The following is a 23,705-nucleotide window of genomic DNA, read 5'->3' as shown; positions in this document are numbered from 1 at the left end:
AGCGGGTTAGGGTACTGCAGTTTACTACCCACGGATAGTGATGGGATGGATAATACCTAAGTAAAAGGACGGCGGGGCGGGGTCGGGTAGGGCAAAAACCCGCCCCTACCCGCCCCACTACCATCTCTACCTATTACTGTTATAATCTTCTAAAAACACTTTGAGTAATACTGCTAGCATTACATTGTTTGTCCATTTTTCATTTTCATAGTAGTAATTCTGGATCGAGGTATGTAGTGTTAAGCATATTTCTCTGTAACCAAGTATTTAGAGTTACATTCTTTGTATTATTTACTAGAATGATGATCTTATTGTATCCTGATCCACTAGTGATATTGTTAACTATGGGTCGTTAAGGAATCAAGCAAATACATACATAAAGTACTGAATAACACAATAAAAAATAAAAAAAATATGTATTATATGTTTATAAATGGGTGAACCTTATCATTATGATAAGTATAGCATTTCATCAAACAATTGAAAGGCATGTGAAAAATAATAAAATGCATAGACATAAACAAGGGAACGAAAGAATAAAACAAGCCATAATATAATTGGCAAAGGATCCAAAATCCTAAAGCTCCACCAACATTGTATATCCCAGTCATGTGTCTCATCAACCTGGAGCAAAGTTTATTTTGCATCAGACTTCATCAGCTCATTATCAAAAATTTTCAAGAAACGTCACATTTTATTACTTTAGCTAACACAATTTATTAGCACCATATTAAAAGAATGAATGATTAGTCAGTTACTAGTTTATTGGATCAAAGGTTCAATCATAGTAGTCACACAAAAAAAAGTTCAATCGTAGTTCAGAATAACTGAATTATAATAAAATAATATATAAAATATAAATAAACAGATAAAATATAATTATATTCTAATATAAACCTTAAAATTTTATTCAAATTAAAAACTCTACACCAACCAAAGTGTTATATAATCTCATTCAAATCTGCATAAGTCAAATAACAAAAAAAATATCCAAACAAAATTAATAAGTAAGCAACAATTAGTATGCAAATAAATAACAGTTAAAACAATAAGTAGACAGCAAGAACAATAACAGCTAGGCAAATAAATTCAATAACTACATAGCAAAAAAGTTAATAACACCTAAAAAAAATTAGCAAAAGAATTATTAGCAAGATCTGAACAATTATTAGCAAAAAATTTAATAAATCAATAAGAACAATGACAACAACATCAACAATAACTAACAAATCAACAAAAATCATAACACAATAATTACGAGAACTGAACAATTATTAGCAAAAAATTTAAGTAATCAAGAATAATAACAGCAAATAAATTTAATAACTACAAGAACTAAATATTTATGCAACAACAACATAACAATTAACAAGAAGAATCAGCAACAAGAAGAACAACTAACGGAGGTTGAAGAAGAACAATCAATGACAAGATGCTGAAGAACTGAATTGAGTGACAGAGTCGCACACTATACCTGAACACCAAAAGGAATGGAGCTGGAGGCGAGCAGGTCTGAAAGCGATGGTGACGAGAGGTAGAAGACAACGACAAGGCAACAGCAGAGCTCATAGAGTGACAAACAGAAAACTCGTTGCTTCAAGCTCTGGGAGAGGAAGGGAACGCACCGTCGGAGAGGGCAAAAGAGGTTTAGGATTTTTTATTTAAAAAATGAAAACATGATAGAATAGAGAGAGGGATAAGTGGAACCTACCTGGACAACGGAGGAGAGACATAACTCTGGCGACAGAGGGAGCGCGGCAACAGCAGTTCTTCCAACAATGGCAGAGACAGAGAGAGCAACTTCGTTTGAGCCTATGAAACACAATACAAGCGACTTGACGCAGACTTTGGAGGAGAATAGAGGTGGGCAGCGCTGACGGCGGGTGGCCGAAGGGGCTGCCGGAGGTAGTGCAGGGGAGAGAGAAGAGATAGGAGAATCGGGGAGAGAGAAGAGTGTTATTGAAAGTGAGGGAAGAGGGTTGCGCAATTTGAATTTAGATTAGGTTTACCGTCAGATTTACCGGTGGATAAATCCGATGATAATGCATTGTGTATGACTAAAACACAACGTTCTATTAATTGAGCTTTACCGGTCCGCTGGTAATTTCGATGGTAATCCTTGCGCCAATTTTTTTTCTCTCTAAATATTATCGGCGGATTTACCGCCAAAAAATTTAATTCAACGGTAACTTTTTTACCGATGAATTTATTGTCATATCCGTCGATAAATTCGCTGGTAAACCCACCGCTAACGTTCGACACTAATTCTAACAGTATTTAGCATTTTTCTTGTAGTGAAGGATAGAAAGCTAGCAACGACAGGATGATAAACACACAACCAAATTGGAGCGTGCTTGGAAAGCTCAAAATTCACCCAAGTGTCTTGAATTTTGTGTGGAGATTGATGAGGAATTCCCTCCCAACAAAACTGAATTTGTAAAGAAGAGGTGGGAATTGACTAGCCCTTTGTCCAAGATGTTTTCGAGGAGAAGAATCAGATATGCACTTGTTTAGGGACTGGTTTCATTCAAAGATTTTGGGTTTTGACTCCCTTTACCTTAAGGCCAGAGACTGAAAATGGGTTAAGTCTCCAAACATAGGGGGAAAATATGCTGAAAATTCTAGATAGAAAACAAAGAGAATTATTTTGTACTTGTTTGTATGCTATTTGGAAATCCAGGATGCTCTGGTTTTTGAAGGTAAAAGGATTGATGTGTTGGAAATGATAGAGCTAGCTGAGAAAAGCTTCAAGGAATTCTGCGTAGCAAACATAACCGGGATCACTGTTGGTCTGAGCATTTCAACTTAAGTTTGGGAGTGCCAAAAGTCATGATCACCACCTCTTCTAAACCAAATTAAGGTGAATACAAATACTGTGTTGGTAGTGAATCAGGTGGCTGGTGCGGGTGCAGTAGAGAAGGACTCAGATGGGAATATTCTGGCTGCAGCGACCTGGAGTGGAATCTCACAAAGCTGAAGCTCAAGCTTGTGTTTTGGGTTTGAAATTAGCTAAAGATTGTTGTTTTTTGGATATTGTTCTTGAAAGTGATAATGCTGAGGTGATACTAGCTCTCAAGAATAGGAAGGTGGGAGATTACTATTTTGGTTCTTTATAGCTGACTGTCTGAGTTTGACACATAGCTTTAGAACAATTTTTTTTTTTTCATGTAAAGAGGGAAGGGTAATAGAGTTGCACATGGCTTAGCTAACCTTGCTTTTATCATTCCTGATTTGTTGTGGCTAAAAGAAGCTCCTGATCATATTTGTAACTTAGCATCATTGGATTGTCTTACTCCTATGTTGCCTTAATCAGTAAAGATTTATTCTTTCCAAAAAAAAAATTAAATATGAGTGCAAATAATTACTATTTATTTTTTAAGGTACATGATAAATAAATTTTAAGTCTTAGTTAAACAAATTAAAATTTAGATAAAGAAGACTAAATGATATATATATATATATAGAGAGAGAGAGAGAACAAAATTAAAACATAGGCTAAGATACTACAAAAAAAAGGCTTTGCCGCTAGTAGTTACAGATGTACTAGATATACATGATTTATATGGCTATTGACATGTTTCAGTGAATCATCAAAGTCCTTTGCCCCGAGAAATTCTTAGGCACTTGCTCTGTTATATTCATTATTTGATACTTGATTGTTTTATTTCTATATATTAAGACACTAAAAAAAATGACCTTAAATGTATGATGTATCAAATGGTGAATGTGAGAGAGCAAGAGAAGGAGCAAAAGATTCCTGCTAATGTGCACTGAAATATGGAGTTATATTTCGTATGTCATTCCAATCTTGAGAAGTCTCTTGCGAGGAATTGCCATCAACTTGTCTCCTTGGCGGAAGTTCTTTCTCAAGAAGCTGTAAGCATAGTTGACAACTATTTTATTGAGAAAAGATGAATTTGGTTGAGCCACCACCTCTGCTTCGCCTAACATATACACCACACCCTTTTCCATTGCCTTGTCTATGAACTTGACCTCATCTTCAGCACCCTGGATGGGCGGATCAGAGAAAGTGGACGACTTGTTAGGTGCCACATGAACGATGGGATCCGAGGAGGCACGAGACACAATGCCTTGGTTATTATTGTTTGGAATTATTCTGCTGGAAGAATTAGCAGACCTTACTTTAGTTCCTTCGTGCAATACTTGTGCTTCTGCTTCCTTGAGTGCCATCTGATCACTACTTTCTGCTACATCAGCCCCCTCAGTAAGCATAAAACTTTCTTGTTGAATGAAGGCCTTAAGATTTTGTATTAATTGGGATTCAAACTCCATAGGATCTTCAAGTCCATCCTTGTAACCGTGCCTCACCACACACCGGAACATTCGGTACTCTCTAGGCTCGACATGGCGAAATAAGAACCTCTCCTCCAAAGCAACTCGGCTGACAGGGATGGCCTTGATGGAAACGAAGACAAGGATTGAATGGATGGATGACACACTGGCAATGAGATGAGGGAATATCGGAGGAATCCCTTGAACAAGCTCAGAGTAGAGAAGCCCCATTCCCGGAACTCGGCTTATGTCTGGGTTGACGGCCAATTCTCTTATGTACTCACTGGAAACCTTGTTTCTGAGTTCAAACATGTATCTCTCTTTGTGCACGTAATGCCAGATTCCCATTAATGTTGTTATGAACAAAGCAGAAGCAATTGGAAGAAAACCTCCACCCGTGAATTTGGTTATCTGAGATGAGAAATACAAAGCTTCTGTGCAACCGAATACCAAGAAGAAGATAGCAACTTGCCATATGCTCTTCTTCCATATAACCAACATTATCAACGAAACCAAAGTTGTTGTGATCATCATATCCCCGATAACGGCAATCCCTGTATCGTCCACGTAAATAATATTTAGAATTTCTTTGTAATGTAAAGTAATATATGTAGATATTCCAAAATGTTATGTGCAAAATTATAAGCAAAATCTAGTATATAGCTAACATGGTTAGGAAGATATTATAAGCAAAATTAATTACCGTATGCGTGACTAATCTTTTCTGTAGTCTTGAAGGCAGCACAAACAATAATGCATGCAATCATGAACATATAGTTGATCTCTGGAATATACACTTGACCCTGGTGCTTAATGGAAGTATGCACGACCTTAACTCGTGGGAAACAACCTAGACTTAGAGCCTGCGATATAATGGAAAATGCTCCTGAAATCATTGCTTGGCTTGCTATGATTGCAGCACCAACAGCTACCACAAATGTTGGCCAATATATGGAGTCTGCATGTTCATCATAAACCACAATAATGTCATAAGTCAATTGCTTGATAGGATTTTACTAACTAATGATAATAAATTCCGTAAATTTTCTCTGATCGTTCAACTTACGTGGTAGACTTGCGTAGAAAGTATTCTGTACTTTTCCAGGGAACTTCCGTAGAAATGCTGCTTGTCCAATATATGCAGCCAATATTGCAGGACATGTAATGAAAGAGAAGCTCATCTGCGCCATTAATGATAATGATAATGTATGTTAGTGAAAATTAAATGACACTTTGCCATAATTTTTTTAGAAATGTTAGACGGCCATCATTATCTAAAAATATAGGTTAAAATATATTATTAAATTACTAATTAAATTAAAAGTTTAAAAAATTATCTTGTCAAATAAATTTCTTTTTCTGTTATTTTTAATCAAAATTTTAATATGTATTAGATAAATAAATTTTTAATAATTTTTATTATAAGAACTTTAGATTCAATAAATGTTATTATAAGTAAAATTTGTTAGGAAAGCAAACTATCCAATTTGAAATTCCTTAAAACGAATTTGAGGGTATATTCTAAAATTAATAATAAAAAATTGGATATATTCACAAAGACAAGTTTAAATTTATTTATTTACTTACTTGGATTGCTCGTACATTAAAATGACCCAAGTCTGCAAACATAGCTTCAGATCCTATAATTATACGAATTTTAATTAGAATTAAAGAATAATACAACTTAACTAACAATATTAATAAACAAGGCATATAGATGCAAGTCATGCAACTCACCTGTTATACATAAAAATACTCCACCAAGTGATAACCATCCTTTTTTACCGTTGCGTTTGAAGTAATCGACTATATATTTTGGATTAAAAGCCCGTAACACTCCAATGTCATATTTGAACAAATTGTAGAGACCGATCCCACCAATGAATGCAAACCACACAAAGATAATTGGTGCGAACGTGAAACCCACTTTATCCGTACCGAATCGTTGCATCGAAAACAGGCCAATTAAGATTACTATAGTGATCCCCACTACAGCTTCTGATTTAGAGGAAAAAAAAAGATATTAATTATTTTTATGTAAAATTAATAATTAAATTTTTTTTGTTAAATAATAATTTAATTAAGTTTATAAAATTATTTTATAATTCTCATTTTATTTGTAATTTTAAACATGACTAAGGTGTAAGTACCTTGACCCAGTGATGTACTGATTCCACTTACGGCAGAAAGGACTGCATGTAAAATAATGAACAATATGTTATATACATATCAAGGATCCATTCAATTCGAAGTTAGGAGAGGTTAAAAGCTAGAGAGAATTAAAAACCTGAAATTGAAGGAGTAAGAATCCCGTCTCCTATGACCATGGAAGTTCCTGTTATGGTTGCAAGCAAAAGAAGAATACGAGCAGTGTGACTGTTCTCAAGCATCTGCTTCAGTCTTTGGGCTCGTTTTAACTTGTTAGAGGGTGTGTCCAGTTTATAGTTAGAAAGTTCTCTGTCTTCTGGTTGTTGATTTGGAACCAAACTAACCTTTAAGTGTCTGCATATCAGCGAATACAATGCAAATGCTCCACCTACACACAACATTTTTCTCCTTCAAATATACATACACATCTCACTTGAAATAATTAAATGCAAACAAAACAACAAACACTATGCGTGTATGTATTGATCTTTTTTTTTTTCAAATTTATAATGATAGTCGTGAGTTGAAATCATGTAACTAACAAAATTATTTTTTTAGAGAGAATAAAAAATTAAAAATGATAATCAGGATTTAGGAGAGACCAAATATTTTGTTTGGTTTAGATGTTCTGTTTTTTTTTTCTAAAAATAAAAAATAATATAAAAAACAAGTTTGGTTATTTATTTTTATTTTTATTTTTATTTTCAGATTTAAAAAACAAACCCAAAATTTTAGAAAATTTTGAAACGACAAAATGACGATTTCTATGTTTTCACTTTGGAGCTATGGCACTTTTGTAGTTTTAAAGAACTAAATTCTTCTCTAACAAAATCCCACATGGCTTTGTCACAATCCAATGGTGGCTGAAGACTTCTTTGTTGTCAACAAGTCAACAACATCAACATCCATGTTGTTCACGTTCATAACTATTGAGTTATGAGAATTATTATTCTTCTTAGGATTGGTCATGTAATCATTAGATATTTTCCTTCTCTATTTAGCGCTAAATTAGACCTATAAAGTAAGGATATTTTTTTATTTATTGTGATTTTTTTATCTCAATAAAAAAAGAGAAGTCTAAGAGGCCAGTAATTTTATTGATTTTTAATCAGCATGTAACCAGCAGAAAAAGGTGAACCATTAGATAAAATCACATATCAATCTTATACTATTAAATCATCATTGATGACTACCAATCACAAAAATTATTGACTCCCTAACATTACTCTAAAAAAAATAGACATATTTAAACAATTAAAATATTATTACGTATTAATATGTTTAATTTTATTTTTAATATATATTTTTAAAATAAATTTAAAATAATATATATTATTAATTATTAATTATTAAAATAAAAACATATTTTAAATATTTTATATAATTAAAAAATTAATTTATATTTTAATATTAATAATATATTAAAATATTATTATAATTTATCTAAAACATACTTTATATTTTTTATATAGATAATATTTTTATATTTTATAAAAATTTTAAATTTATGTATCCATATATTTTATATCTTATTATGTCTAGTATCTATTAGAACTATTCAATTTTTCAATTTTTCGATCAATGGCGGTGTTCAACAGGATAAAGATGACAAAAAGGTGGAAAGATTATCAGATTTGAGTAACTCCTAACAAGTGACTGACACGGGAGAGCTGTTTAGTGTCATGATTGATTTATGGCGAGCGGTGGCTTTGTTGTGACATGTACGTGCGGTGGTGTGAAAAGTGAAAAGGGTAGGTGGGGTGTGAAAAGTGAAAAGGGTAGGTGGGGTGTGAAAAGTGAAAAGGGTAGGTGGGGTGTGAAAAGCAAGTGGAAAAGTATAGTAAAAGTGGAAAACAAACAAAACAAAAGTTTTCAAACAATGGAAAACTGAAAATGGAAATAAATTTTGAAGATATCAAGTAGAAAACGAAAATTGGAAATGTTTCTTAAAATAAATATGCACATTTTTTTATGGTTTTGCCGTTTTGCTAATAATACAAATATAATTAATTTAGTGTCTAAAAATATTTGTTTAATTTGTTAAAAAAATTTAAAATTAATATTTAATTTTAAAAATATAAAAATAAATAATTATTAAATATTAAAAAATTAAATTAGATAAAAATTAAATACCAAATCATAAATACTATAAAATTCACCTAATATAAAAAGGAAATGATTTTGTAAAGAATCTGAACTTTGCTTATAAGTATTTAATGCTATTGAAATTTTTAAAATTGTTTTTTTCTATAAAATTATTTAATTTTATATTCTTAACAAATACTTGAACAAAATCTATATATTAAAAATATCAAAGAATCTTAAATAAATATTTTTAATTGACGCTTATTAGTAATATTAAAGAATATATTACGTGTATAGCAAAAAAAAAAAAAACTGAGAAAATGAAATAATTTTCTGTCTTTAATTCACACATAAAGACAAATACAAAAGAGAAACTTTTCTGCTTTAATTCCACATAAATGAGCGTTTGAACTTTGACCAATTTATAGATTTGGTACATGAACTTATGAAAGTTACTCATCAATTTCAAACAAAAATTTCAATTTCACATTCAACAGAAAAACAAACGAAAGCTAACAAAGCGAATGATTCTCGTACCTTTATCTATAATCTAACAAAATACAAATTACCATTATCATTAATAGATAATAACAAAGTAACAATAAAGCACATAAACTAACTAATGCATTTGATAAAAACAAGAATAGATCGCTCTTGGCCGTCCGTTTTTGAAGTAATTAAAATAAAATATTAAGAATTAATGATGAAAAAATTTTGACACCAAAACTAACAATAATAATCAATTAAGATATTTCTCTCCTACATAATCAAAATAAATAATAAATAAATAAAATAAAAAGAGAGCATAGGAGTGAAAAAGATCAGAAGAGGTTACCGTTGCCGTTGTCATTAGCCCATAACACAATGAAGACGTATTTAAGCATAGGAATGAGCACAATGGTGTAGATGATGAGGGATAACACACCAAGAATATCATCATTGTTTTTTATTCCATCAGTAAAAGTACTCTCAAACACATACAGAGGAGATGTTCCAATATCGCCGTAAACAATTCCTATACTTTGAAATGCCAAACTCAACGTTGTTTTCCAACTCAACTGTCATCATTAAAAAGTTAACTATAATATTAAAAACTTAATATTTTTTAATTTTATTTTATATTTTAATTAAAATTAACAATTTTTTTATAATTAATTTTATAAAAATATATCCGTTATAAAATTATTAAATAATTAAATATATTTAATTAAACGTGTTTAACTGAATTATTTGATAATTTTAATGTTTTTTCTACGGTAAAATAAAATATCTTTCGTCCACAATTTTCTTTTCTTTTTATAAAAACAAAATTATTCCATCAAAATAAAAAGAGTCGACTTTACGTGAGATGATTTGACTGATTTAACTCATCTAAGATATCAATCTCACGTGAAGTCGATTTCACTTAATTTTCACCTAATAGAAATCTATTAACATTTAAGAGAATCAATAATATCAGTTTTTTGCAGAAGTATTTTTTTTCACCTAACATTCCCTTTCAGGGGTAGTGAGTAGTACTTAGTATACCTTAGAGCCATGGCTGTCGCTGAGAGAAACTCTTCCAGCTTCTAAGTTGAGAGAATCTACGCGGCGGAGCTTAGCCCAAGAAACCTTTCGGTCTTTGAGCTTATTATTGGTTTCCACGGCGGTGGCCACCGTCTCCGTCTCTTCCTCTATGCCCATCCGATCTGCTTCCACTGACATATTTATCGCACTACGCGTGCGTGGTTGCACAGTTTCCCTCGCTTGCGTTATTTATTTATTTTGTTGTAAATAAATAGAGGGATTGCTGGGTTTTGCAGGAGATGTTCAACTCGCATTTCGCATCCTCCGTTTTTATAGGCAAAAAAGTCAGATCTTGCTGGCTCACTTACATTTCCACAGATTTTTTAATCATCAATAATTGAACAACTTTATAATAAACAAACACCCCCGCCTCCCAGAACACAAAGTCTAACGTTGACTTTAACTTGCCATATGTATTATGAAGTCACTGGTTTAGTTTACTGCATTTTCCAATAATGCGAGATCAATTTGAGACTGAATCATTTATTACATGCTGCGTCACTCATGGATTATAGTAGTACGTCTTTGAAGTTAAAGAGTTACCATGTATAGACAAATTCCGCGTGGCATTAATTATATATTATTGAGTTAACTGCACTTGCAATGCAAGTTGATTTTACAAGTTTGAAAATATATGTAAAATTCGTATATCTAAAAGTAGCGCAACAATTTTATCCATATTAAATGTGCTATATTTATATTAATGATTATATTTTATTAAATAAAATTAAAAAATTATTATTAAAAAAATATTAATAAATTTTAATAAATATAGAATATTATAATATATAAATAATTATTTTTTAATAATAATATTTTAATGATAATATAATTTTTTATTTTTAAATAAATAAATATAAAATATATTAACACAAAAATATAAATATTTTTTATTAATTAAATTTTTTTTTTTTGCAGAGAGAAACTGAGTGAGTAATATAAAGAGGGCCATCTCCATAAAATTTATTTTTTGTTAACAAAAATTAAAATTGGCAGGGAGGGTCATTGGCTCACTGCCCCCTTCAACAATAAGAGCCTCCATCCCTGGTGGCCTTTTGTCACTGTACGTAGTGGTGTTTGCGGTGTGGTTTGGATTAGTTTTGAATCAAAAATTCATCCAATCTAAATATTAATTTTATTTGTAATACGGTTTGGATTGAATGATCTTTTTATAAAAAAATTCGATTCGATCCGATCTAATTTCAAACGGTTTGGATTAAATTGGATTTACAATTTTGTAAATTAAAAAAATTAAATACATATAACAAGTTTTAACATTAAATTTTAAATAATTAACAAGGACATAACAAATTTTAAAGATAATAATTTAATTATTTGTTAAATAATATAAAATAAATTTAATTATTTTATATTTTTATATTAAAATTTAAAATATTATTTTAATATAATTTTTTAATATTATAAAATTTTATTTATAATAATTAATTAATATATAAATATAATTTATTAATAATTTAAAATAAGCCTATAAAAAAAATTTAGATATTTTTATATATTATTAATAATTATAGATATATAGTAGCTATAACCCACTAATTTATTTAGGAGAATGTTACGGTAAAAATGTAAATGATACATATTTATAAATATTTTAATTTATAATTCTTTAAAGTCTCACATGGAGATTAGCGTATTTCTATTAATAAATTACTAAATATTTTTTTTAGACCGTGACTTTATAACTATCATTAGTCTTTCTTAAACTATGATCTATTTTTAAAATTAACATTTTTATTTATTTTATATTTAAATTAGTATTAATTATTTTTTATTTTTTTATAAAAAAAGATTGATTTTCATTTCGCCCTAAAAAGCTGAAAAGATAAATGGAAGTAACTTAAGAAAAATATCAAAACAAAATAATAATATTATTCTTATACCAAATACTTTTGATATTTATATTAAAATAACTAATTATGTTTTAGCAAAATAAAAAATTCATGTAATGATTATCACAAAATATTAATATCAAAATAATGTATATTATAAAAAATACACACACGTTAAAATTTAGAATATTTTATATAAATAAAATAAATATTTATTTATTAATATATATAATTTTTGAAGACATCGATTATGCATAATAAATGTACAAATTTTAGACCATGTGCGTTTGAAATAAGTAAAATTTGAAATTGATCAATTTTAATTTCACTTGTAATATATAATTAGGACTATAGAGATACGAAAATATCAACTGACTGAACGAGATGTAACATATTATTAAGATACTGAATTTTTAGAATTGGTGTTATATTTTCTGAGTTTATTTTAGAAAAAAAATTTTATTGTTTAGATTGTTTAGTTATATTACAATAATTTTAAGTTAAATAGCTAAGAATAAAAATAAAATAATTTTAGGACATTTTAGCTAGGTTAGTTAGTACTTCGAGGTGTTACCTAAAAACAAAATTAATTTGGACCTAGACGTGAGGTCCAAATGCTTTGGGGTAAGAGTTTCGATTTGTTTACCAAAAAGGCAGTTTATTCGACGTCCTCGCTTAGATGGTAGTGGAGAATATTGGTGAAAAAATTTAATGCCTAAGTCAACAAAAGTTTATGTAGCTTAAAACCTACATAAATTTTTGTTAACTTAGGCACCAAAATCTCTTGGAGGCATTCTCCACTACCGTGCAAGCGAGGACGTCGGATAAACCGCCTTTTCGGTGAATAAGTCGAAACTCTCACCCCCAAAGCATTTGGACTTCACTGTTTTTATTCTGATCTATTTAACTTAAAATTATTGTAATATAACTAAACCATCTAAACAATAAAAAATATTTTTTTTCTAAAATAAAATAAAAAATATAACACCGATCCCAAAAATTAAGTGCCTCAATGATGTGTTACATCTCGTTTAGTCAGTTGATATCTCCGTATCTCCGTATCTCCATGGTCCTAATTATACATTATAGGTGAAATCGAAATCTGGTCAATTTTAAAATCTTACTTATTTCAGATGCACATCATCTAAAATTTGTGTATTTATTACGCATAATCGATGTATTCTGTAATACCCTATCATGCAGAGTCTTATACTAAAGTCATAAGAAAGAGGTGGCGAGGTATTACGAGTTACAACCTCTAAAAAGTAAAATTATATATAATAATAGTGAAAAAGATTTTAATTAAGGGCCTTTGAAAAATGGATAAAGCGAAATCGCAAAAAAACAAAAGCGCAGTGCTCGAGAAACTAGATTACTTGCGTGTGAAGAAATCTAAAGTTAACAAACATAAGATAACAGAAACTAGGAATAGATAGCCAAAACGTACAAAATATCAAGCTCTTAATTCAGCCTGCGAAGCTAAGACTAGCCGGAGAATATTTATATACATAATATACTACTTTTAGCCCAAAGAACATGTTTAAAAGCCCTAATTCTCCATAAACTTCTAAGAGATACAAAAGCAAAGTAGTAATATATACATGAGGAGAGTCTAATACATATATTAAAATATCAAAAGTAGGGTCCCAAAATGATCCACTTCGCCGCAGAACTCTAGATGCCTAGCAAGGTGCCGCCTGTCTTGCATCTAAAAATCACAAATATCCGTTTGGAATGAGAATCGGGGGTTCTCAGCATGGTAAAGGTGCCATGTACATAAGATATAAGGCTCTAGGAATGCTAGAGGCAGTCCTAGAACACCGACACTCAAATTATAAAGCTTAAAGAAACTAAGACAGAAAACATAAATCAGGGTGGTTCTCTAAGGCTTTCTAAACTTAACCATTTCCTTAGATCTAATTAAAAATTAACTAGAACCCTAAATATCTCTGTCTTTCCTTCATTCCTCCATCTTCGATGAAATTACGCAGACAAACAAGTAGACAATGGCAAATACAAGTACGATGCAAGTAATACAAATAGCAAGTATAACACTTAGCATATTATAATCACTTAGACAATCCCAATTAATGCACAATTAAAATCATACAAGTGCATATGATGTATGTCTATCCTACTGGTCGTGAGCTCACGCGTCGGTTACTTTGCCAGAATCTGACACATCTGGTAGCTAACCTCAAACATCAGTCTTTAGGTTGTGCATCTCTAGAAGGATCATAAATGAATGTGAGTGCCTTTCCACATCGAACGAGTGTGCCTTTCCACCTTACAACTAGAGAAGAATGTGGGAAAAACAATATGAAGGAGAGTGTCTTTCCACCTTTTCCACTTTCACATCACGACAAGAGAAGGAATCCTCTTTCCTCAACTTGCCATCCGAATAGATTTTCAAGTTAACACATAAGCGGGATCACACCCAAACCTTGCCATCTCGACCCATTCGACCACACACACATTTTGACCATTCTGTTCAGACACAGTCATCCCCAATCTCATCATTAACATCTCAATTCAGTTACTCTAGACCTTCCTTCACCTCCAAGTAACCTTTCTTTTCATAGCTTAATCTCATCACTACACTTAAAACCAAACTTTAGAGGCTAAAAGAATGGAAATAGAGGTAGATTTGAGCTCTAAAACACATAAGTTCCTTTTTGCTAAAACAGGGGCTACGCGTAGGCGTGGGAGTGTATTACTGAAAGGACACGCATACGAGTGGGCGTACAATTTTGTATGCTCTCTTACATAAGCATCCTGCTCGCGTACGCGAGATACCCAACCCAAATAGGTTGGTTGCGTCACGTACAATGGTCGTGTACGCAAGTTATGCAGAACAACAAAAATGCTGAATGCTGCAGAATTTTCAATTTTGCACTCCAAACTTCCGACGCGCATAACTTTTTCGTTTTAAAATGTTTTTCATCCGTTCTTTGAACGGCGTAAACTTCAGGGATCCAATTTTCATTTGAAAAAAGTTTGAAATAATTTGGGAATTTAGAAGCTGAGTTATAGCTTGCCGAAATTTGGCAAAAAATCAGATTTTTCACAAAATCCTCAAACCTCAATTTCATTAAAAACCAATCTCAAACCAAGCCTCTATACGAGCATTCAGCTCACCAACATACGAAAACACACCAACACAGCACCAAATTCCTCGTTACACAATTCCAACCTAAATTCCTCATTTTACATAAACAATATTTCACCCACTTACTCGATATATAAATATATAGAATCATATCATCCTTTCATTCTTCTCTAACTCATCAATCAACATACTATTACCAACACAAACAACAATCATTCAACACATATTCAATTCACATCATAATCTTCATTAAGGGTGCTAAGCATTGAACGTTTTCTTACATTCTAACCAATCCTATGGTCATATAACCTAAGTTTTTGCAAGACATTACATATTAAATACGTGAAACCTAAATCATACCTTGGCCGATTTTCACGTATTACCCGAGACACCATCAAAGACACCAAACATAGCCCCAAGGTTCCAAGATCTTCAAAACAATGATACCCAACCTCCACCAAGTCTCAAATGTCCATAAATCAAGCACCAATTTATATATATACACCTAATTTTACGTCGCCACATATATTATCCAAAATTTAATACCAAACACACAAAGTTAAATAATTAACTAGATTCTAGGATTCTCACCTTCGCAATGGGAAATTGGGACAAGACTCGACAAGTCCACCAAGTTAATTTGATTCTAAACACCGAAATTACACAAAATCTAAATACCAAAGCCCAAGAATTTCGAAACTGAAAATGGAAAAATTGAGGAAGAAAACGTGACTTCTTTACCTTAGAATATTATGAACTTTGTAGAGCTCGTCACTGTGAACGCGTGGCCGCAAATAGTGCGGCGATCAGAGCTTCGGATCAAAGTTATTTGAGTTTGAATATGGAAGTGAGGGTTTGGATTTGGAAAGGTGTTCTCCCCTTCTGCGTTCTTGGATGCAGAAGAGAGAGAAGTGAGTTGGAACTCATTTAAGTAAGTGAGTTGGTTGGACCCACGGATCTGGTTCGGATTCGGTTCAACTAGTTCAGTCCGTTTGACTTAATTTTAGACTGAATTTTTTGAAATTACTGTCAAAATTATTGTTTTAATTCTCTCTATCATATTAAACTACAAAATTTTATTTTCTAACTTTTTAATTAATAATTAATTTATTCGGTAATTATTTACCAATCTCTCAAATTTTACATATTCAATAATTATATATTGATAAATAAATATTTATTTTGTTTATATAAAATATTTTAAATTTTAACGTGTATGCATTTTTTATAATATACATTATTTTGATGTTAATATTTTGTAATAATTATTACCTGAACTCTTTTTATTTTGCTAAAACATAATTAGTTAATAATAATCTTATTTTAACATAAATATCAAAAGTATTTTCTATAAGAATAATATTATTATTTTGTTTTTATATTTTTCTTAAGTAACTTCCATTTATTTTTTCAGCCTTTTTAGGGCGAAATGCAAAATCAAAATTTTTAATAAAAGATAAAAATTAATTAATACTAATTTAAATATAAAATAAATAAAAATATTAATTTAAAAAATGACCATGGTTCAAGACTAATGAGAGTTATAAAATCATATTCTAATAAAAAAAAATAACTTACTAATAGAGACACACATTAATTTCGACAAGCGGTGCTTTAAAGAACCACAAATGAAAATATTTATAAATATGTATCATTTACATCTTTATCGTAACACTTTTCATTTAATAATAATAATAAAATATTATAGCATACTAAAAAAAATACTAAAAATATTTAAAAAAAATATTATATAAAAAAATACTAAAATAATATAAAAAATTAAATATATTTAAAAATAATATTATAATTTAATAGTATATATTTTTAATAATTATTTATTTAAAAATAAATTTAATTAATATTATTTAAATAATATTTATTTTATTAAAATTAATTTTAATATAAAATTATCAAATATAAATGGTGTTAACATAAATTAATTTTTATCTAAAATTAATTTTATAAAATTATTTTTATTCAAATCTCAATTTAAAAATCCAATCCAACCACACATTAAAAGGTGGAAATTGAGTTTTTGTCAATACGCAACGAAACAATGGGCTTCGTGGTTGGGCTAGGTCACTGAAAGGCCATGTGATAATGTGAATGCACTTTGTAATTTGTATCATGAGGCACTTTGCAGTTTGTGCTATAGGCTCCAGTGTTTATATGGATGCCATTATTTTAATAATTTTTTTTAATAAGAAAAAGATTTTTTTATTATTTAATGTGTTTAATAAATTTTTAATAATAAAATAAAATACTAAAAAAATAAAAAAATATTTTTTAAAAAAATTATAATTTATATTTTTTAAAATTTTTTTTTTAAAAAATATTTTTTATATAATAAATCAACAAAAAATATTTTTATATTATTATATTTAAACATAATTAATAAATAATTTTTTTTTATAAAATATTCAAATATAAAATTATTTTTATTTTTTTATAACATTAAAAAAATAAATAAATAAATCTTTTTTTAAAAGTTTACCTAAATAAATCCTTAATCTCAAATTTCTAGTTAATTTGATTGATTTACGGATAGTTCCGTAGTGAGCCTTGGAAGTTGGAAGTGGGAATGACCATCAATTGCTATTTGCTAGTCCCTATGCAGCGTGGTTAAGAGGAAAGAGAGAAGATAAGCGAAGCGAAGAGAAGAGACGAGTACAGCTGTACAGATAAGAGAGAATAAAAGCAGAGCAGTTATCAGTTGAGACTTGAAGAATGAAGAATGAAAAGTCCGCAATGTACCGCAGAGGCCGTGGTTGGTCTACCAGTACGCCATTGCCATTCAATCCTTCCCAGCCGGCAAGGGTAATGCAAATTCTGTTCGTTTCTAATTTCTATTGGAATCCAATTGGAAGCAGATTAATTATGTTCTGTTGGTAATTGATTAGGTTGCTGCATGTGGCGCCAGCGAGCAGCAGGGAAGAAAAACATGCTCTTCAGTGGATGATGATAAGAATATGAAGATGCCTCAGCCTCACTCACATGATCCTTTCGATATTTGCCCCCGCCCCTCTCCTGCAGCAACTGTTGTTTTGAAACCACCACTGCTGGTAACCAACCGAGAAAGACGTAAACAAGGAGGAGGTCCTTCTCCTCCTCAAGTGGTAAGGCCCGGCATGATCCTTTTGAAGTCCTATATTTCACTGTCCGATCAGGTGAGTATAGTCAAGATATGCAGGGAGTTAGGGATGGGCTCTGGAGGGTTCTACCAGCCTGGCTATGGAGATGTGGATGGGGAAGGGACTAAGCTCCATTTAAAAATGATGTGCCTCGGCAGACACTGGGACCCACTCTCCAGTCAGTACACAGACTACCGCCCTTCCGATGGAGATAAACCTCCCCAAATTCCCCCCGACTTCCATCGCTTGGTTCGTGACGCAATCGCCCAAGCCCAAGCCCAAGCCCAAGCCCAGACACTTCCTCCCATCACACCCGACATTTGCATTGTGAATTTTTACTCCCAAAGCGGCCGCCTCGGTCTTCACCAGGTAGGTACCTTTATCTATGACTCTTGCTAGCTTAATAAATAATATTATTATTTAGCAATTTAGTGTTGGAATATATTGGCTTGTGGCAGGACAAGGATGAAAGCCAAGAGAGTCTCCGACAAGGCCTGCCAGTGGTATCCTTCTCAATTGGAGACTCTGCAGACTTTCTGTATGGCGACAGCAGGGACGTGGACAAGGCACAAAAGCTTGAGCTCCAATCAGGGGATGTTTTAATTTTTGGTGGCAAGTCTAGAAATGTATTTCATGGCGTCTCTGCTATTCATCAAAATACTGCCCCCAACCCCTTGCTTCAACAAACTAATCTACGCTCTGGTCGATTGAATCTTACTTTTAGACAGTTTTAGCATTACATACATGTGCCTGTCCCTACGAGTTACCAAACAAGAAGTACTTGCTATATGTCAATGTATATCCAATGGGTGGAAATGCGGTTCTAACGCGGTGTTACATGCTAAACTAATATAAACTAACTACTCTTCTAGTTTCTCAGTGCATCCAAAGGTGGTCTATTTATTTTCCGTTTTAATTCTGTATTTCCCGCAGTTGAGAGATTGAAACCGATTCAAGGAAAGGATTATGTGCACAGAAGATATTCTAAGTATATTCTCTTTTCAGTTCCAACTACACACTGTAAGACAATGAAAAGTATGTAAAGGCAGCTGCGATATTTTATCACTTTTTAGTTTTATTTGAAGTAACCTTCTCTCTTTAAAGCAAAGGTGGCTTGGTAGACCTTACTTTTCAAAAAGAGAGTATTTGACTCACCTTAATGTTGGCTGTCAAACTTCACTAGCACAAGAACAAAACGAGTTCCTTAAGGCTGCGTTGTTTACAGAGACAGGTTGTTGTGTCCAGACACTGAATTCTTTGTCCATCAGTGTCTTATCCTGTTCTTTGTGTCTTGTCTTGTTCTATTCTCGAAAACAAACGCAACCTAAAAGACTTTTTTTTGTACTCTCATTAATAGGCAATTCAGTCACTTATTAGTTTAGCAACATATATCACATTATAATTTAACATATAATAAATAGCACTACACTGCACTATTGTAAAACATTTTCATGCACAGCAATCATGCTCGGTTCTCCAAAGCCAGTGCAGCAGAGTCAACATGTACAAGCAAACAAGAATATACTTTCTGTTTTAACCTGTCAACAGTCTCCACCAATGCATCGCTCTCTGAGCTTAAACTGCTTCTAAGTTTGTCCAGCCATTCGTTTGCATGCTTAAGATGGGATAATGTGAGAGCTATATGGTTGGCCAACTCCATCTGCTTCCCTGTGATATACTTGCTGTCCTTGCCCTTCGCCTGGGGATCGGTGCCCATAGAGAACCCGGCATCCAATGTCTTTTCCAAGTACTTCAGAAACCATGATCTTGTTTCATTCAACAACACCTCTCTCAGATCATTTATCTCTTTCATACTATCCCCTTTGGCCCATTCTTGTTTCTCACTCGTTGTTAATTCGATTAAGGGTTTTGAAGACTTTGATGTGCTTTTACCAAATGCTAAATCGGTCTTTTTTCCAGGTTTGTCGTCCTTTTCTGCAGGTGGTGGAATTTTATAGAGCTGAAGTGATTTATCTTTCGACTTAGTTGTGCCGTTCGGCTGGTCCACGAGCTGCTGGAGAGCAAAGAACTTGTTCATTATGATGTGGGGGTTCTCTGCTGCTGCAGAGGAGCAGATATTGGCAAAAGTACTGAAAAGGAAAGAATGAGGTAAGAACTAAAATTTAGAAAACTGCAAATGGAGCTGTTGAGCTCACTTTGTTTCCAAAGCAACTGATGAGAATGTGTTGATTCCATGAATGATAAACCATGAATGCAACTAATGTGTGGGGGAATATTGGATACAAATTTCACATACCTTAGACACTTTATTAACGTTGCTGCTGCAGATGCTTCTTTTTGAGCTTCCACTACAACCTGAGAGGCTAGGTGTTTCCTTCTAAGAATTCCCTTAACAAATGAAGATAAAGTGGAAAAGCGGGGAAGTTAGGTTTGTATATGATTGCTAAGAAAAGTACCATGTTAATCTTATCAACACAGGTTTTCAGATAGCATTGCTTTATAAAGAGGATAAAGATCTTTAATTTAGGGACATGGGGTGACATATCAATAATACTCAAAATTTAGTAAAGTTGTAAGTGGTTATAGAGAATAAGATATACTGAAAGTGAGGGAAAGTAATGCACCTTTCCAGGCCTAAACAGTTTGGCTGGCAAAGAGGACCATGGAATAGCCTCAATGTTATTAATTTTATCTTTATTGCTGGGAAAAAGATTCGTGTTCATATTTTCCTGTTTCATAAAATTGCATCTGGTAGAAGTGCGCTTGGAAGGTGCTGTAGCAATGTCCTGGGTGTTTGATTGAGCAACATCATGCCTTGGTGAAAGTTCTTCAAGTTGAGTTGGAGTCCTTGAGAGTAACTGCAATGCTAAAACCAATGATTCTCACTATATTGTCTTCTTTAGCAAAGAATACCAACATTAAACTGATTTTTTGTGTTATTGCAACAGAATGTAATCTGCAAAAGCAATCATTTACTTCATGAATTTTACCAAAGTATGGCAGTGCAACATTATTTCTTTCGATGAATATCTTTCTTTGGGGTGTGCTGCATTACTTTATTAAATTATTGATAAAGAAATTTCTTGCTTAACCGTTCCATAGCTACATGGAAGAGGTTGAGTTCTGCACCCCACATGATTGAGCCTTCAAAAATAGAAATCCTGTGCAAATCATACCTGACCTTTAGTCTCTTGTTGCTTTCCTTTTGCGGATCCAACCTTCTTACCATCTGTACTAGTCTCTAAATAATTTCCTTTGCTTTCGACATTATTATTGTTATTGTTATCTGGGACATTCACCTTTGAGTTTGGATTTAGTACCCCCTGCATGTACCTGGATGCAACACCAGCTTTTTCCTCTTTAATTATTATCTTGTGCCTTGAACTTGGATTCTCTTTGGCATCTAAGTCCAGGGATTTGGGGCCATTAACTCCAATGTTATCAGGAAGCGCTGGACGCTCTGACACTTCTAACATCTGCATCAAATCCTTGGGTTTGCCTTCGAAACTGTGCCGGCCTGGAACTGGTCTAACCCCTACAAGAATGGGGACCGGAGTACCGGCTTCAATTCTATCCACATAAAAGAATTGTCCAAGCTGCAACTGATTGTTCAAGATAAGCTCATTGTCCTCCTTTGAGAGAGAAACGTAGGTAGAATGAGAAGAGTCAGATACTTTTATGAAGAAACCTTGGTTTGGCCACAATTCCGAGCCTGATAAGGCAGGGACAATGCTGATCACCTGCAGAAGGAAGGAGCGGTGTTCACTGCCAACTTTTACGTTGGAATTCATACTTTGGAGAAGTTTAAGAAGTACTCCCGGTATGAGGGATGCCATTCTTCTTCCCCTTTCTTCTAATTCTTGGCCTGACTAATTTGATGAAAGTAGAAAAATCTGATTGATTCATTATAGTTTGTGTTAAAAAATATGAGAACTAAGCAACAATATGAATTGCTTGGAACTAAAATAAGAAAAGCATTGTATTACCTGGGAGCGTGAGTGAGAGTAGGAGGAGAATAAAAGTAAAAGGGAGAATGCAACCTAAGAGGAAAATGGGTGCAGAGTGCAGAGATAACAAGCTAGTTGGTTGGCTTCCAAAACAGAATGGAATGTCCTGTCTCTCAAGTCTCAAGTGCCTTACCTTAACCAACAATGTCCAAAGCTTTGCATGTCAGTCACGTAACCATCAAATTCTCTTGGCTTCAAAGGGAAGGGACTTATTATTATTATCATCATTATCATCAAAACTCAAACATTCTGTGAGACTCAATGACAAATCAGCAACTTTATTATAAATGAAAGAAAGAAAGAATACTATTTTGGTGGCCGGTGGGGATCAATACGGTCATGTTTCGTTTTTAAGTTAGAGGAAATGTAACCATTAAGTTTAGGTAAGGATATTCTCATGTCAATTTCTTGCGAATAATCATTTGAAGCCGTCATCACCATTCTCCACAGTTGATGGAAGATCGAAATTCAAAATTCGTCGTTTCCTCCTTGCAGATATTTCTTTTCCTAGCTGCATCTTGTAGTTGGAAATTCTTTTCTAAAAATATTTGTTTATTTTATTTTTTTTATCAAAAGCTACATCTATCTTTATTTATTTGAAAATACCCAGAAAATTAATTATCTATTGTAATCTACAAAAGAGTGCAGTTTGTGCAAAATTATACACTCCACACCATGCTTAAAAAGGAGAGAATAGCTTGTGTGCTCATAAAATATACATGTACATTGTATTTAATAAAATAGTGCCACTTTTCATATTTATATTTATTATATAATAAAGCACAAAAGCTAGCCGATACAAAAGAAAAAGATAATAATAATAATAATAACACACTCAAACTAGCATCTTTTTGTTAAATCGAAAAAGCAAAATATATTTTCTGTTCTTAATATTGTTGAAATTCATTAAAATTATCTTTGATATTTAATTCGATTAACTTTTAATTTCAACGTTTGAAATAATTCTAGTTTTATTTTTATTATTAATTTTGTAGCCAACAATTTGTAAAGTTAATTTTTTTAATAAAAAATATTAAGGGCTATCAAAATTTATTATTTTTTGTTATCACTTAATCATAAACTTAATTCTTTTAATATAGTTCTTTTGTCTATTAATTTAATATATTTTATCTTATATTTTTAAGTATTAATAGTTAATTAATGGCAAAAAACAATAAAAAGTCTGATAGCTCTTTTAACATTCATCTTTTCTTCTGCCCCAATTCCAATCTAAATCTATTCCCAACCCAACTCCACCCTAATAGTTGCCACCATCCTTCACTATCGCCATCATCCCCAAGCCCAACCGTCACCACCCCTTCACCCATCACCACCCTCCCCTGCAGCTCTCACCATCCCCTATCCTTTAAATCATCATTATTAATTACGATGATGACAATCAAGATTAGGGTGATGTTAGAGGGTTGGAGTAAAGAGTTGGAGGTGATGTCCGGGTTAGCATGAAGGGTTAGAAGGTGATATTGATATTGAATTAAGGGTTGGAGAGTGAGGACGAAGGTTGAAATTAAAGTTAAGATTAAGAAGTGAAGATAGA

The 23,705-nt window shown here is 32.2% G+C and overlaps 3 protein-coding genes across 6 annotated transcripts; 1 reads left to right on the top strand and 2 right to left on the bottom strand.

Moving 5' to 3' along the window:
* Nucleotides 1-3,424: 3,424 nt before the first annotated feature.
* On the bottom strand, nt 3,425-10,577 carry LOC112695226 (potassium transporter 5). The gene is made up of 9 exons (XM_025747481.3): nt 10,054-10,577; nt 9,362-9,584; nt 6,581-6,829; nt 6,444-6,485; nt 6,031-6,291; nt 5,881-5,933; nt 5,360-5,474; nt 4,997-5,251; nt 3,425-4,847 (listed from the first exon to the last, which is right to left on the bottom strand). Exons 1-9 carry the CDS (start codon nt 10,228-10,230, stop codon nt 3,784-3,786), a joined length of 2,439 nt encoding a protein of 812 aa, XP_025603266.1. The 5' UTR covers nt 10,231-10,577; the 3' UTR covers nt 3,425-3,783.
* A 7,000-nt stretch (nt 10,578-17,577) lies between these two features.
* Nucleotides 17,578-19,247, top strand: LOC112695224 (DNA N(6)-methyladenine demethylase ALKBH1D). The gene is made up of 3 exons (XM_029298784.2): nt 17,578-17,868; nt 17,952-18,551; nt 18,641-19,247. The coding sequence occupies exons 1-3, from the start codon at nt 17,779-17,781 to the stop codon at nt 18,914-18,916; spliced, it is 966 nt and encodes a 321-aa protein (XP_029154617.1). The 5' UTR covers nt 17,578-17,778; the 3' UTR covers nt 18,917-19,247.
* On the bottom strand, nt 19,240-22,336 carry LOC112698011 (uncharacterized). 4 transcript variants are annotated; one of them, XM_072196501.1, is made up of 6 exons: nt 22,130-22,336; nt 21,884-22,036; nt 21,320-21,775; nt 20,768-21,001; nt 20,440-20,531; nt 19,240-20,272 (listed from the first exon to the last, which is right to left on the bottom strand). In XM_072196501.1, the coding sequence occupies exons 2-6, from the start codon at nt 21,977-21,979 to the stop codon at nt 19,645-19,647; spliced, it is 1,506 nt and encodes a 501-aa protein (XP_072052602.1). In that variant the 5' UTR covers nt 21,980-22,036; nt 22,130-22,336; the 3' UTR covers nt 19,240-19,644. The 4 variants fall into 4 exon arrangements, with proteins under 4 accessions (XP_072052602.1, XP_025607223.1, XP_072052603.1 ...); XM_025751438.3 differs by having other exon boundaries at nt 21,320-22,036; XM_072196502.1 differs by having other exon boundaries at nt 21,884-22,258.
* Nucleotides 22,337-23,705: the final 1,369 nt, after the last annotated feature.

The sequence above is a fragment of the Arachis hypogaea genome, chromosome 6, assembly GCF_003086295.3.
Source record: "Arachis hypogaea cultivar Tifrunner chromosome 6, arahy.Tifrunner.gnm2.J5K5, whole genome shotgun sequence".
In the NCBI taxonomy this organism is placed as follows: Eukaryota; Viridiplantae; Streptophyta; class Magnoliopsida; order Fabales; family Fabaceae; genus Arachis; species Arachis hypogaea.
This window is presented reverse-complemented; position numbering and strand designations above follow the sequence as displayed.